We start from the raw sequence: 20,552 nt of genomic DNA on the forward strand, positions 1-20,552 counted from the left end.
ATTGATTGGATTGGGAGTTTCTAACTAACTTTTATTAAAGGCACTGATTAAGCATCTATTATATAAAGTAAAGTAAGATTATGATCCAATAAGGCAGATTCCACAAGTAGCACAGGAAGAATTGGTTTCTAGTACAATTCATGCTTCAGGACAGGAAATCCAGAAAAAAATTCTGTGGTACGTTAAATGTGTACTGTAAGTTTCATTTCCATGTGAAAAACTGTAGTTAGCTAAAAAGTACATCCATGAAGAATCCTGATTAAACTTGTTTAATCCTGGTTAAACTAGCTACTAGGTAAACAATAATTTCACAACAAATCAAGAACTCTGAAAAGCATTTCTTCTGAATATTTTATTCAGAAAAAAACACAAAAAGATGAGGCAGAAACAAAAATCCCAGTCACTTGCAGTAGCTGTCGGCTTTCAATTTGGCTCTCCTGTTTAAACAAAGAAAAGTAATAAAATTAATCTATGTAAAACATGCCATATATATTCAACTGCTACTAAATATAAAAAGCTTTAAAACTGTGTGTTCAATTTTGGTTATTACCACAACACTTATATTAAAATATGTATACTTTTAAATTTGGTTTCTATAAAAAATGGATTCTAATCTTATAAAAGTTATTTCCTAATATTCAATAAATGTTGCCTAAGGGCTTTTTCAATCCAAATAGCAATTTTAATTATTCCGGAATTTAAGGGTGCTCTGAATTTCCATTTAACAGGGTGAGAATGCTGTATTATTACAAGTGATAAAAGTTACAGGACATACAGCTTATTCTGTTTTAGAGTCCACATCCTGATTATATTTTATATCCTCTTCTTAATTTCTTACAACTAGATACATATTCATTTGCTCAGCTGGAAAAAATTCTTAAGATTATTTACTGACTGACTTTAGGTATGAACTCTACCAGCTAGTTAACAGGAAATACGTAATTAAACATTGCCTTTATCAAGTAATGTAAAAAAAGGGTGAGAGTAAGTTTGCAACATAGGACTTGAATGAGCGGCTGGTGATTATCAAAATCTGGCACTTAATTGATTTATACTTGTACACTCACAGCTAAACGTCTGTTTTTCTATGTCATAAATCTAGGATATTACTTATCTACCTAGGAAGAGTAATAAATATTAATAATTTGCTATGATAAACATCCTGCACTCTTCCAAATCTTAGAATAAAACTGCTTCAATTTCAATTGTTTAGCTTTTATACTTAGTTTTTTAGTTGATCTATTCTTATTTTAAGGAACCTGAACTACTCTAACAGAATCCACATAATTTTTATATTAGTCAAACTGCTTCTTTCTAACTCTGGTTCTAATAGTTATAAAAAGATAAATTTATGAAGTAGATACAGTCAAACCTGAATTTCTTAAAGTATATATTTAGAATCGGTTATAATTTTTAGATATTCTTTCTTGACAGTCTTTTCCCAAACTTATGATGTCCTCTCTAGGTAATATTGCCACACTCATAAATTAGAAATAAAGACAAAAATGTGAAAAACTACACTAATTTAAGAGAATGTAGATTTTCTACATGCCATTTCTATTGACTACTGAAAATAGTGGAAATAAGTAAATAAATAGCTACCTGTCCAGAAGCGTCTCATGCAAAAATCCATCTTTCCAAGCCTTTTTAAGAATTTTACTGTCTTCTTTACTCATTTTAAGTTTGTGGTCTTGGAAGCTCTGAAATTTCTTTCTGCAAAGAAAATGTCTTCATTGAAAAATACCTCAAATTGATTATACATATTTACTATTAAATTTATAAATACTGTTAATTTCTTTTTCACTTATTAAAAACGTCTAATTGTAGGCCAGGCACAGTGGCTTATGCCTGCAATCCCAGCACTTTGGGAGGCCAAGGCAGGCGCATCACTCAAGGTCAGGAGTTCGAGAACAGCCTGGCCAACATGGTGAAACCCCGTCTCTACCAAAAATACAAAAATTGGCCGAGCATAGTGGCGTGCCTGTAGTCCCAGCTACTTGGGAGGCTGAGGCAGGAGAATCATATGAACCTGGGAGGTGAAGGTTGAGATGAGCCAAGATCATGCCACTGCACTCCAGTCTGGGGGACAGAGCAAGACTCCATCTTGGGGGAGAAAAAAGCTCTAATTGTATTTTTTTTAATAAGCTGGAACTTTTCAACAAAGATGACCTTCGTGACCTCTCAAGAGGAGGGCCACTCATTGACTGGGTAGCACAAGGCCCCATTTCTATTAGGGCATGCTGGCTGGAGTCCCCTGTGTCCTGGCCACAGCACAGCCTTTGACTGGCATCACACCCATTGTATGAATGAATAGAGAGATTGACTAACCTGAGTGACTAGCTTTGGGAGCTGGTAGGATGATCAGGAAAACAAGCCTCAAGAAAAGAAAAGCATTTAGCTCAGTGCTCTCCTAGAGGCTACATTGTGTTGTCTCTTCTTGTCCATCAGTTTTGTTTTTTCAGACAGGGTCTTGCTCTGCCACCCAAGCTGGAAGGCAGTGGTGATCAGAACTCACTGCAGCCTTGAACACCTGGGCTCAAATAATCCTCCTGTCTCAGCCTCCCGAGTAGCTGGGCCTATAGGCATGTACCACCATCCCCAGTTAATTTGGTAATTTATTTTGAAAGCACTTTGAGAATCACTTCAAGAAGCACTTCACTGTCAAATCTGTAGGTCTAAAAGGAAAAGAATACATACACATAATTGATTTCACATTGTTTTACATTTCCTTTGTCTTCTTCTGGAATGTCATCTTTTTTCTTGGTTTCTCTTTCAGCACAGGATCTAATCTAGATATTGGAAAAGAGAATTCAATGGATTATATGTTTATCTTCCACCTTCCTCACTTTACGTATCACATAAGAACATTCGAGATGATTTCTTATGCAGAAGAAAAAATTAACTGAGCAACTATATTCAGAAAAAGGTTCTGGCTATGTGTTTTTACTTCATATATATAATCTATATGAGTAAGTGCTATCACATGCTTCCTCCGCAGCCTTTGTGTCAGAAACACTACAGACAAAATTATTTCAGAAACATTTTACACATCAGATCCTGCTAGACAATAAAGCGATCATTAACTAATTTAATTTTGTCCTCCAAGTGAATACACTAGGACCAAATAGCTATTTTATGTTGCACAGACTATTACCAAACTAATAAAACTTTTAACATTACACAACTTGTTTTTAATTAATTGGAACCCACCTCTTTTACTAGCTTCTTATATCCTAAGTTTGGATGGATGTTTACTACCACGTGTCATAAGTTAATTAATCTGCATTCAACAATTAGGATCACCCACAGAACAGGCAATTGGCAATGGTAAGGACTCATGTCTCCTAGGGGATCTCTGTGGCCAGAGTCCAGTTCCAGGGCTGCTTAGAAAGTGATGACAAATAACTTGTTTGTGCCAATGACATCTTTGTGACGGTTCTGATTAGAGGGGTCCCAGACATGAAAACATTCCCTGCTAGGGCCTGTAACACAATGCTACCTTTAGTAAGAGGGATCTGTGATCTGGTCATAAAGCTGAAGGGCTGACAGAGGTAATACAATGCTACCTTTAGTAAGAGGGATCTGTGTTCTGGTAGATAAGGCAAGGTCATAAAGGTGAAGGGCTGACAGAGATTGAGAGCCTGCAATTAAATGGTATGAAAAGAGTCCTAAATAATCACTGTTCAGAGCTTCCAGGTACTTGACTAGCCAAAGCGATCCAGAAAACTTTGTATTTCGTCTGAAAATTGCTTTACATAGTGAAAAACGCAATCTTTGTGCAAGTATCTTTGTATCTTTGTGTAAGTGCAAAGCACTGCACATATATTTGCAATTGTTGCCTTCAATAACTCTTTTGTGATGATATCCAGATGCAAAATAATTTAAACATGATACAATAAAATATAAATAAATAAAAGTAAATGTAAGTCACAAACCCATCTGCATTTCCTCAATGACCTGCTTCCTGAGAAGCAACGTGCTATGAAATACTGAGAGTGGCCTCTGGAGTCAGCTGAGCCTGGGTACCCATCCTGTCTTACCACACCTTGAAATCACTGTGATTTCCATGAACTGACTGACAAAAACCATGAGGATGTAAAGAGGGTCAGAGGCTGTCTTCTTGTATATAACGCTGAGCTCACATCCACCTCACAGGAGCATTATGGAAATTCAAGACTACAACGCATGTGCCGGATGCATGCAACGAAAAAATATAACATTTCCCTTCTCTAAGAAAATACCTACATTTTTGATTGAAATTGTTTGAGCTTTAGATTTGAAATTATTTGAAATCAAGACTATTCTAAAAAGAAAATCAAACTTATGATCGGAAATCTAACATGAAGTACATACAGAGATTTGATAGATACTTTTAAATTTCACTGGTAGTAGAGAAAAATGTAACATAAATTTTTATGCTCTAATTATAAGAACGAAGGGCATCTTAGAAAAGGCATTTGCCCCCCTCTTAGAGCCTTCCACTCCGGCCCCCACAATGCCTTACAGAGCAAATCTGGGTCAGACTGGATGCAACCTGTGATTCCCAACAGAGACAAACAAAGCAAGGTTCAGGATGCTCAGTACTGCGTTGGAATGCCAAGACACAGAAAAACCATGTGTCAAGAAGGTGGGAGTTATTCTTTAGACACATCCTAGTATATGTTTATCATTAAAGATCAGTGGCTTTTGTGAGTTTAAAAAATTAAGCCTTAAATGTTTTCATCAAATTCCAGTTAACTATCTGATTTATCTAGGTTATATTAACAGTATTATTTAGAATTTCACCTTGATATGAAGATGTCTGTGTAACTTTTACAATAATGTAAAACAAAGAGTAGGATTAGGGAGGGCACAGGCCAGTGGTGCAATGGATAACGCATCTGACTACGGATGAGAGAATTTAGCCTGGAATAAGGAACTTTTATTTCCAGCTTAGTGACGCACACAAATTTTAAAAATAAAATAAAAATCATGTTTTATGTGATTCATGTTTCTCCTAATGCAAAGAAGACTGGTACTGTTAATAAAAATATTTTTAAAATGTGAGGGCTAAGGCCCCAGAAGTTCTGCTATGATTTTTTATGTTTCATAAAGTGATTATCGTCACAGAAGCTCAAGCATTACATAAATACAAATGCAGATACCCCTGACCTAGTAATTCTCCTTCTGGAAATTGAATATGCATCTACAAATTGATGCATATTCAATGTTATGTACTGCAGCACTGTTTATAAGAGCAAAAGACTGGCAACAGCCTAAATTTCCATCTATAAGAGATGAAATAAATTAAGGTACATCCCTAAAATGGAATATTATGTGGCTGCTAAAAAAGAGAAAGAGAGGAAAAGTAAGAAAAAGAGAAAACTTTCTACATTCAAACTCATAGTAGAAATCTCTCCAAGATACAATTTTAAGGAAAAAAAAAATCAAAGTCTAGACTATAGAGGAGGCTACCTTTAGCGTAAAACAGTTGAAAATTATAAATATATTCATATGTTTATAAAGAAATTTTAGGAGACTATAAAAAAAAAAAGGGAAAGAGGAACAGGAGCTGGGACACAGGTGAGTAAGACGCATGGCAGGTATACATCTTCACATGCTTTTATTTGAAAATGTTGGGATCACGTGTACATGTTATCTATTTTAAAAATTAGATTTTAAAATACAAGCAAGAAAACAAGAACATGAAAGCCTAAAAAGAGCATGTGGAACTACCAGAAAAAGATACTAATCCATGGAGATAATGGCAAGGTAGCTCCTAGATGCACTCATTTCTCTACCACATTGTAGAAACAAGCCGTCAACTATGGGATTTATAATTAAAAATGAGTCTATTTGAACCACCACATTACAAAAATCTATTAACTAAATCTTTAAAGTGACAGCAAATGACCATTTAACATTTTAAAGAGATACAGTCACATCGCATGTGTGAATGTAGTTATCTGTATAAAATGTCATCATTACCTTTATCATTTCTTCTTCTCCTGCTGTTTTACTTTTTGCTTCTATGTCTCCTGCTTCATTGCATCTAATAAAGCAGCTATTTGAGGCCAATAAAGCCATTTTCCCCTAAGTGAAATAACAAAATAGCCATGAGGATACTTCTTGTAGAAGAAACATTAAGTGTTTAGACTGAATTAATTTTTCCTCCCTGATTTAAAAATCACAGAAAAGAACTTAGAGAAAAACCTGAAAAATATAATACAAGAACATATAGAAAAGGAAACCAAAATCACCTATCATTTTACTATTCAAAGATTACCACAATAAACATTTGTAGTGTATCTTCCTAGTAGGACTAAATTCTAAGTAGATGAGGTAGGATTGCTTCCTTTCTAAAAGATCTACTGAAGATATAACTGATTTAGTTCAGTTTGAAAAATTAACTTTAAAGACAAGAACATAATTATGAAAGCATACTTTATTAAAATATTAGCATTTTAAGTAAAATCTATTTTCTTCACAATTAGAAAACATGAAAAGGTATATACAACGCCTTTGGTGTTTTGAATTTAAGAATGTCTGAGGGACTTTTGTGTGTGAAAATAAATAATCATATACTTTTTTAGTTGTTTAATGTTTGCTATATTACACTGCTTTCTATTAAACAAAACTTTAAAGACTGATTTTCTTGTGTATCTAAATCTGGGTTATAAATTTGGTTAGCTTAACCCCCTTAACAAATATAATGTTTACTTATAACTTGTATTTGGTTGATTCTTTTGGAAAACTTGGAATACCATAACATTTAGACAAAATATTTATAAATATAATGATTACAAAATATGTTAACCTTATATCACATCCAGTTAAAAAAGTTCTGATAACATGGATTTAATTTCTTAGTCAAGGTCACAAGGGCTGGGTGGTCTCTCATCTGGATGGATCCTGGTGAGCCCTGGAACATGGCAGGGTGGTCCAAGATGATTTAAACCTGTGCCACAGATTATTCAGCTGAGTCCTTTTTGCAATAGAGTTTTAAGACCCTCTTTCATTTAAATTTAAATTTTTGAAACTTAGTGTCCTTCCTAAAAATAAAATGAAATGAACTTTCCTAAAGTGTTGTATTATTAGTACTATCTAAGTCATCATCTAAGGCCTTATGATATATTGGCCTTTTCTACCGGTGTAACTTTCATTAGAAGTGTCTCATCATAACTAGTAGGATCATCTCAAAGGGGTTGCAACACATTCGCGGGTAATGAAATCAATGTAGTGTTGTTTCCTGAATGGTATGGTGGGGGCGGGGGAAGGAATACACACAGACACACAGAGGAAGGGGTAACAGAGAATAAGAAATATCAGGGTGCATAACACACAGATAAGTAAGTATTGTTAAGTACAACTCTTGCTTCAGTTATACATATGTGTGTGCTGGGCTGCAATGTAAAAATGCATTTCTCAAAGGGTTGGGTCAAAATAGTTTTCAAGTCACTGAGTTAAGATTTTATCCTAGGGGATGAGGAAATTAGTCTAAGTGATTACCTCTTTCTGGGGGGATGTTTGTTTAATCTGTCATCTTAGAAAACACTGCTGAGTTCCTATTTTCAATTCATTAGTGTATACTACCAAAGCTGCTACTCTAAGGCTGAGCTTATCTTCTATTTGCTTGTTCGGTGTGGTGCCCACTGGTCCTTACTGTTTTTGATATAGTTATCTACTTTTTAAAGACTGTTTAGCACTCATATATTTTTGTTCAATATTCTCACACAAACAGAAAAAGGAAATTATGTATTCTGTATCAACAAAGATTTAACAAAACATCCATATACAACAACTGTCTACTTACTAAAATTAAGAATTAGTATATTATCTTTTTTCTTCTTATATTAAAACTATCTTTTCATACACTATTTTAAGCTTATGAACAGAAAGTCTTTTAGAGATAATTTACTTCAATGAACTATTATTTATTTTATGCATAAATTGTCACAACTTGGTCTTAGCAAGCTCTACTGTTCGCTTACAGTCTCTAATGTTTCTGAAAGCATCCATGATTTCTGCTACAAAGAAGATGCTTAGGAACTATTCTGTTTTCCTACTCTGAGACCTAAAATTGACTGGTTCTTTAATGGAAATGAGATCCATATCTAGGCACTAAGGGTATACCGAAATAATTGTGGGCAAAAGTACTAATGCTATTTTAGTTGCACTATATTTTGAGATCTCTTCAAGGCTCTATGTTCTTACTGATTTATTCCAATTTAATGTATTATACTATTGCATCCTACTTTTTCTTTTTAAATATATTATGATTGACTGTTACAGACTTTCTGTTAAACTGACAGGAAGTTTTTGTAAACAATAACAGCACTTACATTTTGAAAGACTGGTTCCCATTGTTCTCTTGGTCCAATTGCATCTGAACGCCCAACAAGTCCATCTGAATGTATACCAACATATTTTCCATAGCCAGATTTCAGGGCAATTCTGTACATTAATAAGATAGATAAAAGTTAAAAACTGAGAGAAAATTAATTATAGAACATCAAAACAGGACATGTGTATGTGTGTGCGTGTGTACATATCTAAAATTTCAGACTGGACATATTCCAAGTGTTCAAAAGCTGCATGTGGCTGAGTGGTGACCCACTCCTGTAATCTCTGTGCTTTGGGAAGCCAGTGGGAGAATTGCTTGAGGCAAGAAGTTCAAGATCAGCCTGGACAACACAGTGAGACCCCATCTCTACAAAATATTTAAAAAGTCAGCTGGGCATGGTGGCGTGCACATGTAATACCAGCTACTTGGGAGGCTGATGCAGGAGGATTGCTTGAGCTCAGAAATTTGAGGTTATAGTGAGATACGGTCACACCACTGCACTCCAGCCTGGGTGACAGAGTGAGACTCTGTGCCTTTTAAAAAAAATAAAAAGGTACATGTGACTAGTTGCTGCCATGTTGGACAGTGCAGTTTTAAATTTAGTTTTATATTGTGTTTTTTAATATAAACATTGTACCTTATATATTACATAACAAATATTTTAGAAATTCATCATTCTTCAATTATACCTCTTTAGTTATAAAGTTCAATAATAAATTACTAAAACTTACTTTTTCTCTTATTATAAATAGTTCTATGTACATCTATTCTATACATAAAACTGCTTTATCCTTAGAGAAAATTCCTAGAAATAATTGGATCGAAGGGCATAAAGTTCTTATGTCATCAAACTGTTTTCCAGAAAATGCTGCTTCCATTTACATTCTTACCTCAAATTAACAGAGTATGTTTTGTATCACAGATTTTTTTTTAAACATTATGACTTTAAAAAAATACTTGAAAACCTGATATGGAAAAAACAGTATCCTATAAATTTGCATTTTAGTAGTTAACTAGAATAACAACTGTTTTTCTTTTCCTTTCCTTTTTAGATTTTAGATTATCTGGTAATGTCCCTGGTCCATTTTTCTATTGAGATCTGATTGTTTGCAGTTTTTTTACTGGGGTCATCAGTGCTATGAATTCTATACAAGATACATATGAAGAGTAAGAACTCACTGCCTGTTAAGATTGTTGCAAATATTTTCCTCATTTGTCAGTTAATTTTCTTTATAATCCTTTTTTGTTTATAATTGTAAAGCAGTTTAAAACTATTGAATTTTTTCTTCCTCTGCTTTTATTCTTTGTCTTTCACCATACTTATCAGACTTTCAAAGAAAGTACAGAAATAATGTTAATGTGATTTTTTAAAATTATGATTTCTAATCTTTTACCTTACCGAGAATCTCCTGGGATGCCAGAATTGACTTTTACTCCTTTATATGTTAATGATTATATAACAGAAATCATTATCATGTTGATGTAACCAATTACTAAAATATGTAAATTCACTTTCAGTATCTTCTACCCAAAGAATCATTCTATACTTTTGCACAAGGTGAGAATAAAAAAGGTTACTTTATAAAATGACTGTAAAAATAGTGAGTAAAAATATTCTTTTGGTCGTTATGATTCTGTAACATTCTCTGCTGGTTTCAACAATATTCCTTTTTTTAGTCTTCCTGTTTGCCTTTGGACTTCCAAACAGTGAGTTTAAATATCATAGCAACAGTGAACCAGGTTTTGTACTATTTGATTTATTTTTTAATCTATGTTATTTGCTGTGTGAAATTATTAATCTGCATTTTTTAACTTACACATCTTTTTTCCAGCCTAGCATTATATACTGACAGGAAATCCACTAAAAGTAGATCACAAAATCTACTTTTCAAAAAAGCTATTTTGTTTTTTATATCAAAATTACCATGGGCTTAAGACAGATACTAACATTTTTAATGAATACAATTAAATTTTTAAAATAACTGGTTACTAATTATATTGCAACATAAGTTCACCTGGAATCAGATAATTTGACAGCCATAAACTGCTCTGGAGGACTAGGGCCCTCATCAATTATTGGAGAAAAAACATTTGAAAATAAATTTGACATTTGCTATAAATATAAAGACATTATTTTGCTTTAAAAAATGTGGCTATTTTCTTCTGCAATTAAATGTAAGAATATTCAGATATACTGATGTCACTGTAATACTGTATCTTTGGAATCAAGATCTATTTTACCTTCTTTTAACTACAATGTTAATTTTATACACTGAGTAAGACAGGGTGATATAATGCTTATTTAGTAACTTTTGAGATAGCTTCTCTTTATGTTTTAAAATACAGTCATATTTAAACACTTATTTAAAAAGCTAAATGCTTTCATTTATTCAAGGGATGGCCTTGCTAACCAAATGATACTGCTTTTTATCTTGTAATTACTTCGTATCTCATTAGTGCTTCCTCTAATGCACTAAAGGAAATGAGGAAACTTCAAATTGTTAAACGCACAGGTTAGTTTTGGCAATAGGTCTGAATAAAAAAGAAATTCAAACATTTTGACTCAAATAGGTTTTCTTTTTTCTTTCCACTTACTATTTTAATTATTCATGTTGTTTTGATTTCCAAACATACTCTTCTGGAACTATACGGAATGTTTTCAAATGCTTATATGAGAAAGAGGGACTTGCCAATGGCTGGTAAATATTAAGGAATTAAAAAAAAAAAATGGAAGAGTCAAATGCAATGGTTCCATTCCTTTGGAAAATGTTTGAGACTAGTTAGAGTTTGGCCTAAGTGAATGAATGTCCTAAAATCTACACTTGTGGCAGGATCTTCCCTTCCAGACACAAACCTTCTTTGTGTGGAGCTCCCAGGGTAAAAGGTCCATTGTCGAGTGCATGTATATAGGTTCCCTTATCCATTTCAATGGCTATGGTTCCTGAAATTTCACCAAAGTTTGTTACTGTCCACCAGATTCTTAAAAAATAAAATCAATATTTCAACTTTATATGTTAGTTTTGACACAGAGTTCTTATTTTGTTATCATAACTTAGTTTTAAAAACTTTTTATTTTGCAGTTGTAAGAAATAATACAAAGATCTCACATATCCTTTACTTGCTTTGTCTCGATGACATCTTGCATAAGTATCATACACTGTCAGAATCAGGAAACTGACATTGATATAATCCATGAAGCTTATTCAGATTTCACCAGTTTTACATGTACTTGTTTGCATGTATGTGCACAGATTCATGCGACTACCAGCACAGTCAGGATTAGGTTTTTAAAACATAAAATAGCAACATACAGCCAGGCATGGGGGTGTATGCCTGTAATCCCAGCTACTCGGGGAGCTGGGGAAAGAGGATCACTTGAGCCCAGAGTTCAAGGTAATAGTGACCTATGGTCCTGCCACTGCACTCTAGCCTGAGTGACAGAGCAAGGTCATGTCTCAAAAAAAGACCAAAACAAAACAAAAGGCAACATGTGAAGGTACAAATTGACATATAGAGAACGGTCTCTCTCATGATAGACCCCAGCCATCTACTCATGCCTGCTTTCCAGAGGCAATGCCTATCATAATGTTTCTTAAAAATGCCTCTACATGAAGACTTTCTAGCATAGCAATCCTTTTTTTTTTTTTTTTGAGACAGAGACTCGCTCTGTCACCCAGGCTGGAGTGCTGTGATGCTATCTTGGCTCACTGCGACCTCTGCCTCCTGGGTTCAAACAATTCTCTGCCTCAGCTTCCCGAGTAGCTGGGGTTACAGGCGCCTATCACCATGCCTGAATGATTTTTAGTAGAGACGGGGTTTCACCACATTGGCCAGGCTGGTCTCAAACTCCTGACCTCGTGATCCACCCACCTCTGCCTCCCAAAGTGCTGGGATTACAGGTGTGAGCCACCGTGCCTGGCCAGTAATCTTAACTATGATTTTAGACTGCAAGTAAAATGAGCAGAATCTATCTCTATGCATACTAATTTCCAATTTGCCAATAGAAATGTTAGACTCTAGGAAAAATTATTTAAGCAGTTGTTATAAAAGTTTATATCTTAATGTTAAAAAATATCCTCAAACCTCCTCCTAAATTGTACTTTAGCTAGAGTAGAAATGAGTCAATCATTAACTGGATATGACATATTAAGGAATTCTTGTTAATTTTACAAGGTCTGATAATGACATAGTATAACATATAAAAATAAAGAACAAAACAGGTGATGAGAGAAAGACATACCACGTTAAGAAATGTACATTTATCTACTGATGGGTAAAATGACATAATATCTGTGATTTTACTTAAAATTTTCTAGGAAAAAATGTGTATGTGGGTGTGTGTGTAAATCAAACGAGATTGGCAAAATATTGATAATTAATGCTGGGGCCTGAGCACATGGGGGACTCATTATATTCTTCTATGAATGGAATAGTTTGGATATTTCCATAACAAAAAGGTTTTAAAGATTCAGTTAATTCCACTGCACAAAATTTTCTATTCAACTAAACATTTCATGCTTTCCATAATAAATTTTAAAATACATAAAATTTTAGCTAAAATGAAGTTGGACCTTTATCTAACACCAAATACAAAAAGTAACTTAAAACAGACCAAAGACCTAAATGTAAGAGCTAAAGTTAGAAAACTTTCAGAAGAAAATAGGAAAAGCTTCATGACAATGAATTTGGCAATGGTTTCTTGTATAGAACATCAAAGGCACAGGCAACAAAAGAAAACAGACAAACCGGACTTCATCAGAATTAAAAACTTTTGTGCATCAAGAACCGACATCAGCAGAGTAAAAGGCAACCCAGAGAATGGAGAAAATATTTGTAAACTACATACATTATAAGGAATTAATATCCAGACTATATAGAGAACTCCAAAAAGACAAATACCACAATTCAAAACTGGGCAAAGGACGTATACGAACATTGCTCCAAAGATGATATACAAATGGCCAATAAGCACTTGAAAAGACGCTCAACACCACTAGTCACTAGGGAAATATAAATCAAAACCATAATGCAATACCACTTAACACCTATTAGAATGCTATTATCAAAACAAACAAACAAACAGAAAACAGAAACCAAGAAAACCAGAAAAACAAGTGTTGGGCAGGATGTGGAGAAACTGAAACCCTGTGCAATGCTGGTGGGAAGGTAAAATGGTGCATGCATTTAAATGCCACTGAAGTGTACACTTAAAAATAGAAAAACTGGCAAATTCTATATTCTGTATATTTTACCTCCACACACACACAAAACCAATGGAGAAAAAGAAAATTAATCAAAATTAAAATTTCAGCTAAAGACAATTAAAAAGCAATAAAACTAATAAGCAATTTAGATGATTGAGTTATAGCTACAATTGTTTTCAGGAAAAGAAATAATGCTTTATTCAGAATCATTATCAACAGTGTTATGATTAGCAAGTCTTTCTTATGAATGTAATAGTTAATGATTTTAAATTAGTTTTATTTTGTATGTTCTATGCCACATTCACTAAGTACACTTAATATTAAATAAAATCATTTAAATATAATATCTCATTAAAGTTTTGCAAATGAAGAAGAAATTTCCAGCAAACAAGCTCCTCAAAATTGTCACACTCTGTCCAAGTAGGGAAATGACACAATAACATTACTTATAATATTGTCAACTGAAAAAGAAATTACTTTGAGCAGATGCCAGTATTTTTTTCTCAATGAGATTTCAAAGAATAAGAAAGCTAAACACAGTATCATCAAGAATTAAATGTGAGCATTCTGCCTACTTTCTGCAAGTGGCCTACATTCAACCTTTGGAGGTATGCTTATATGTTTAACGACTAAAGTGACATAACATAATACCTAACAGTGCCACTCGGGGGTTTTAGCTGTGAAAAAGCAGTGGATCCTAAGAACAGTGGGCAATGAAGTTGCCTGTCTCTATGTCAGGTTACAGCTCAAGCTGTGTATATGCTGCAGACGCCCAAGCTGAATTTAAGAGAATCCGCTCTAAAACATTACTTGCTATTTAGACACATGCTTAAAGTTATTTCCTTTTAAACCTTAGGCAGATGGTGAAATATTCCTGCTGTGTTGCCTCACAATGCATAACAAAGCTTTTCACGTATTTTCACATAGTTTAGAATCTTTACATATGTCTGGCATGCCTGTAATCCCAGCACTTTGAGAGGGGGAAGCAGGAGAATCACTTAAGCCCAGGAGTTCAAAATCAGCCTAGGCAACAAAAGGAGACCCCCATCTCTACAAAAAAATTAAGAAATTAGCTGGGTATGGTGGTAGGAGCCTGTGGTCCCAGCTACTCGGGAGTCCGAGGTGAGAGGATTGCTTGAGCCTACGAGGTCGACAGTGCACTGAGCCATGATCATGTCACTGCACTCCAGCCTGAGCAACAAAGAAAGAGCCTGTCTCAAAAAAAAAAAAAAAAAAATGGCCCGATGCACCAGTGTCATGGCTGATAAGATACTACCAGGGCACCCTCATTCTGGCATCAAGGTTGTGTGACAGCTCACCTCACCTTCTGACTAACCCAGTGTTTCCGTGCTAAGGGCCCCCTTAAATCTCTACCTTCATTATGTGCTTGGCACAAAGGAATGATATATCTTAGATTTGGAAATGGAATTTTCTTCCCCAATCTTACTGTAGTCTAAGTACCCTTCACAGACTTCTATTAACCCATAGCTTACTTAGCTTTAGTTCCTGGGTAAATAAAATATATGTGTTTTGCAAACTATGATGTTATAAGTCCAACTGCTTCTGAATCTAGCAGAGCTCAGTGAAACTCTTTGCTTACAGACATGCTCGTTTTATTAATGTCACACTTGGTTTTCTCCATGTGAAAGACAGACTTTCTTTCATCCTATTTACAGACTTTCTTTCATCCTATTTACCAATCCCTTCAGATCCTTGTGAGCAACCAACAGAACAGCTTTAAAAAATTAAAAGGTTTTTCTTCTTTCCCTTCACAAATAGGCACATGCTTACTTATATGGCAAGTTTAGAAAATCCACAATGCAAAAGAAGGTGGAAGGACAAAGAGGAAAAGACGCAGAAGGACTTCGTCTTTCAGCCAAGATGGACTTGCCCTCACACCATGACCACTGAGAAAATTGAAACTGGATAGAATATTTGAGAAAACTGTTTTCGGGGATTGGAACACAGGCAGAATAGGACTGTGATATTTGAGAACAGGAAAATACAGGAGGCAAATCTCACATGTACTGTTTTCTGCCCAATGGCAGTTTCCTGACCACACGGAGAGACGTAGAGACCTCCAGAAATGAGGCAATGTCACTAAGCTGAGAGTCTTGCAGTGCTAATATGTTCGGAGTTTATAGAATAAGGTACTGGAGAAGAGGGAACTACACACAGGTGAGGCCTCAAAAGAGTATGCAAAAGTTCTCTGCAGGTCTGTGGCCAAGGGCTGGGGGGAGTGCATGCAGTAGGCAGGCTCCACAAGGCCTCTGCAGAGTGGCTGGCACTGCTGAGGGCTGACTGGAGATGCCAGAGATCACACAAATTTGGGACACAGCAGAGTGGAGAGAACTCACCAAGTATGCCTAAAACATGTGGCTGAGGCCCATGAGGATGAACCTTTCCTAGAGTAAGAGTCACTGTCTAAGTCTATGGGCAACTCTAATAAATAAGCACAAACTAACAAAGGCCCAGGCTTGATAGGAGCAAAAGGGTAGTCAAATAATTTAACTAGGCATCAAGACGTTTAACAGAAATAAGGTTAAAATGTTATGAAAATGAAAGACTGAATTTACACGGAAGACTTAACAATCCTAAATGTGTACACATCATATGACAGCTTCAAAATACTTTAAGCAAAAATTGCTCATGTAGACAGATCTAGAATTACAGCTGGAGATTTTAACATAACTCTCAATACACTGTAGGATTAGTAAAAAATCAGTAAGGACACAGAAGATATGCACAGTCACAAGCTCTACCAGTTGATCGAACAGACATCTAAAGAACACTGAACTGGCTCAGAAACACGGCTCATGCCTGGAATCCCACTACTTTGGGAGGCTGAGGCAGGCAGATTACCTGAGGTCAGGAGTTTGAGACCAGCTTGGCCAACATGGTGAAACCCTGTCTCTATTAAAAATATTTAAAAAATTAGCCAGGTGTGGGGGCAGGTGCCTGTAATTCCAGTTACTCCAGAGACTGAGGCAGGAGATTCACTTGAACCTGTGAGGCGGAGGTTGCAGTGAGCTGAGATCGCGCCACTGCACTCCAGCCTGTTGGGCGACAGGGAGACTCCATCTCCAAAAAAAAAAACAAAAAATAAACCCTGAACTAACATCTGCAGAATACACATTCTTTTCAAGTGTACATGGAAATTCACTAAGAAAGTATGTTCTCCAACTATACTATAAATGAATTAGAAATCAGCAACAATAACATACCTATAACATCTCTATGTAGTACAAATTAAAAACAATATACTTTTAAATAACTTGTGTCCACGAAAAGAAAAATCACAAGGAAAACTAGATAATGTTTTGAATGGAATGAAAATGAAAACAAAGCGTGTTGACTATAACTGAAACTAAAGTGGAATGAAGAGATCTAACTCCCTTCTTAAGAAGCTATAAAACAAGAACTAAGTAAACTGAAAATAAGTTAAAGGGGGGAAAAAGAAAAGACTGAAAATAAATTAAATAGAAAATGAAAAAAAGAGAAAATAAGTACTACTGAAACAGGCTTGTCCAACCTGAGGGCTGCATGTGACCCAGGCCAGCTTTGAATGCAGCCCAACACAAATTCATAAACTTTCTTGAAACATTATGAGATTTTTTTTGCTTTTTCTTTTTTTTTGGCTTATCAGCCTATCGTTAGTGTATTCTATGTGTGGCCTAAGACAGCTCTTCTTCCATTGTGGTCCAGGGAAGCTAAAAGATTGAATACCCCTGTACTAAAAGATCATTAACGATCTAAAACAAACGATCTTATAAAGAATCGATAAACCTCCAGCTAGACTGACTGATCCAGGAAAAAATAGCAAAAACACAAATTACCAATATGAAGAGACTGCAATACAGATTAGATTCTATGGACATTAAAAGCATATTAAAGAAAGGAATATTCTGAACAATTTTATGCCAATAAATCCAACAACTTAGATGAAATGAAATTTTCTTAAAAGACACAAATTACCAAAACTGACACAACAAAAAAATCTGAAAATATCTCTTAAAAAATTTTAATTTTCCCACAAAAAACTAAAACCAAACCAAACAAAACCCTCTAGGTTCAGTTGACTTCACTGGTGAATTCTATCAAACATGTAAAGAACAAATCATACCCATCTCACACAGCTATTTCCAAAAATAGGAAAGGAGACAGCACTTTCCATCTAATTTTATGACACCCAGTATCACCTTGACACCAAAATCAAAAAAAGACATTTCAAGAAAAGGATACAAAAGTCCAGTATCTCCCATCAACACCAATATAGAAATCTTAAAAAAAAAAAAAAAAAAACACCTAGAAATCAAATCTAGCAATATCCCAAAGGACAATGCACCACAACCAAGAGGGGTTTATCTCAGGGATATAAAGTTACTTTAAAAGTTGAAAATGAAACCAATGTAATCCATTGGCAGAATGAAGAAAGCTGTATAATCATCTCAACAGATACAGAAAGAGGCATCTGACAGCATTAAACACCACTAAAATAAAAACTCCCAAGAAACAAAGTTTAAAAGGAATGTCCTCATTTTGATAAAGGTTTTCTCTGCAGATCCTACAGACATCATACCATATGGTGGACTACTGAAAGCTTTCTGCCTAAGCTTGGGAACAATGCAATTATGCCCATTCTCATGACTTCTGTTCAACACTATGGAAGTCCTGGACAGTATAATAACCAATAAAAAGAAAGACAAGACATAAGGATTAGAAAGAAAGAAGTAAAATGATAGTCACAGGAAACATAATTGCAAATTTCTTAGTTTTCTATATAAGCAAACCACTAGAAGTAATAAGTGAAACAGACTTATCAGACTACAAAGTCACTATACAAAAATCAATTGTATATCTACATACTGACAACAAACAACTGGAAAATCAAATTCAAAGGTTCTGTTGACAGTAGTGTAAAATTATAAAATACATAAGAATAAATGTTTAAACAGGCATGCAAGACTGCTACATTGAAAATTATGAGATATTGAGGTCCAATATTAAGATGCTGATTCTCCCCTAAATGATCTGGACTCAACACACTTCTCGAGAAAATCCAACAAGCTTCACTGTAGAAATTAATAAATTAATAGGTAATAAGTACAAAGTTGGAGGACTCAGACTACCTGATCTCAAGACTTCATGAAACTATAGCAATCAAGAGAAATATACCAACAGAAAAACAAACATATCGATAGAACAGAGTCCAGAAATAGACCAATACATAGAAAGTTAATTGATTTTTTATGAAGATACCAAAGTGGATCAATGGAAAAAGGAAACACCAGTGGTGCTGGCACAATTGGCTATCAAGATGTTAAAGAAAAAAAAAAGTAAATCTTGAAACTGAACTCACAACATCATGCCAAAATTTAATTTGAGATGAATGACAAATTTAATGTAAAAAGTAAAACTATGATGCCTCTAAAAGACAATGTAGAATATTTTCCTGACTTTGGGGTAAGCAAAGATCTCTTAGATCAAAGAGATAAGGCAGTAACCATAAAAGAAAAAAAAATAAACTGAGCTTTATAAAAATTAAAAGCTTCTGACCATCCTGGCTAACATGGTGAAACCCCATTGCTACTAAAAACACAAAAAATTAGCCGGGCGTGGTGGCGGGCACCTGCATTCCCAGCTACTCGAGAGGCTGAGGCAGGAGAATGGCGTGAACCCGGGAGGTGGAGCTTGCAGTGAACCGAGATCGCGCCACTGCACTCCAGCCTGGGAGACAGAGTAAGACTCTGTCTCAAAAAAATAAAAATAAAAAAATAAAAAAAAAGCTGCCCATCCAAAAACCACCATTAAGAAACTGAAAAGGTAAAACTCAGACTGGGAGAAAAGACTGATAACACCATCAACTCTTGGCAAGGATGTAACAGGAGCACTAATTCATTCTTGGTGGGAGGGTAAAATGGCACAACCACTTTAGAAAATTTTTGGCAGTTTCTTATATGGTTAAACATTCACCTATCCTTTGACACAGCAATTTCACATCTACATATCTATCCTAGATATCTACCTTAATTTTAGAATTGTTGATTTGCCATTTTGAAAGCAATGATTCTTCCAGAACATTAGCTTTATACCATTCCATATTTTATATATTTTTTAAGTTACCATAATTTATGAAGATTCAAATGCAACTTGCCAAGTTTTAAAAGAGAAAAAAAATGTATGGAAAGAACTAAACGGAAAATAGGCTGGTTAAGTGTGTTTAGGTCAGTTTATTTCTAGTATCATTTACAGGCTACCCTGATGTTGTATTTAAGATTTTCATTCATTTCAGAGTTCACAAAATAATGATTTTTCCTGTGAAGATACTTCGTTTAAGAGACAACAGACTTCTACAATTAAAATGCATACATGTGCAAAGAAAATAACTTGTAAAATATATTTGGTTGAAAAACATTTACTTTAGGCCTTTAAAATTATGTATCAGAATCTCCGGCTATTAAGCAGTCTAATGGTGCCTACCAAGAGAGTTATAATTTTTCTCTCCTGATAATGAAGTAAAAGCATCAGTAGCATCTACTGTGCTAAAGAATAAATGGAATTTATAACTGTAGGTAATATTTAAGCACTTTAAGACAAATACGAATACATCAAAAATTTCTAACTAGGAAAATATTTTCAATGAGATCTCAAGAAACATTAACTTTTTTCAGAATAGGGCACTGAAAACTGACTCACCAACAATATCAAGCTGGGTTTCTTCATCTTCTTCTCTTTTTCTCTTCTTATCTTTGCTCTTTTTCTTCTTACCACAGGACATAATTTACATAGATGAGTTTAGGTATATTGACTTGTATGATAAATATCGTAAGATTGAAACTTGGAAGTCTTTTAAGCTTTTCATTTATAAATTATTGATTTAGGAAGACTTACATTGTTATGCCCTCTTAAATACAGTACTGAGAAGTTGCTTCAGGCTTTGTACATATTATCTTAGAGTTCAAAGCAGATTGTAGAGCCCACTGCCAGATTTTAAATCCTGATTCCTTCACTTCTTAGCTCTGTGA

General features: G+C 34.7%; 1 protein-coding gene across 2 annotated transcripts; it reads right to left on the minus strand.

Moving 5' to 3' along the window:
- Positions 1–337: 337 nt before the first annotated feature.
- Positions 338–20,347, minus strand: LOC134738419 (protein FRG1-like). 2 transcript variants are annotated; one of them, XM_063653323.1, is made up of 7 exons: positions 20,224–20,290; positions 11,178–11,264; positions 8,322–8,433; positions 5,968–6,072; positions 2,698–2,789; positions 1,603–1,713; positions 338–437 (listed from the first exon to the last, which is right to left on the minus strand). In XM_063653323.1, the coding sequence occupies exons 4-7, from the start codon at positions 6,064–6,066 to the stop codon at positions 401–403; spliced, it is 339 nt and encodes a 112-aa protein (XP_063509393.1). In that variant the 5' UTR covers positions 6,067–6,072; positions 8,322–8,433; positions 11,178–11,264; positions 20,224–20,290; the 3' UTR covers positions 338–400. The 2 variants fall into 2 exon arrangements, with proteins under 2 accessions (XP_063509393.1, XP_063509394.1); XM_063653324.1 differs by lacking the exon at positions 11,178–11,264 and having other exon boundaries at positions 20,224–20,347.
- Between the last annotated feature and the right edge of the window lie 205 nt (positions 20,348–20,552).

This window comes from Pongo pygmaeus, chromosome 17, assembly GCF_028885625.2.
Source record: "Pongo pygmaeus isolate AG05252 chromosome 17, NHGRI_mPonPyg2-v2.0_pri, whole genome shotgun sequence".
NCBI lineage: Eukaryota > Metazoa > Chordata > Mammalia > Primates > Hominidae > Pongo > Pongo pygmaeus.

Bases quoted from the DNA above. Each gene is read 5' to 3' on its own strand.
- LOC134738419 (XM_063653324.1), bottom strand. From the start codon at position 6,066: ATGGCTTTATTGGCCTCAAATAGCTGCTTTATTAGATGCAATGAAGCA. The intron at 2,790-5,967 runs GTAATGATGACA...TCCAATATCTAG, and splicing joins GAGAAGAAGAAATGATAAAG to ATTAGATCCTGTGCTGAAAG. The intron at 438-1,602 runs GTAGCTATTTAT...TTGTTTAAACAG, and splicing joins CATGAGACGCTTCTGGACAG to GAGAGCCAAATTGAAAGCCG.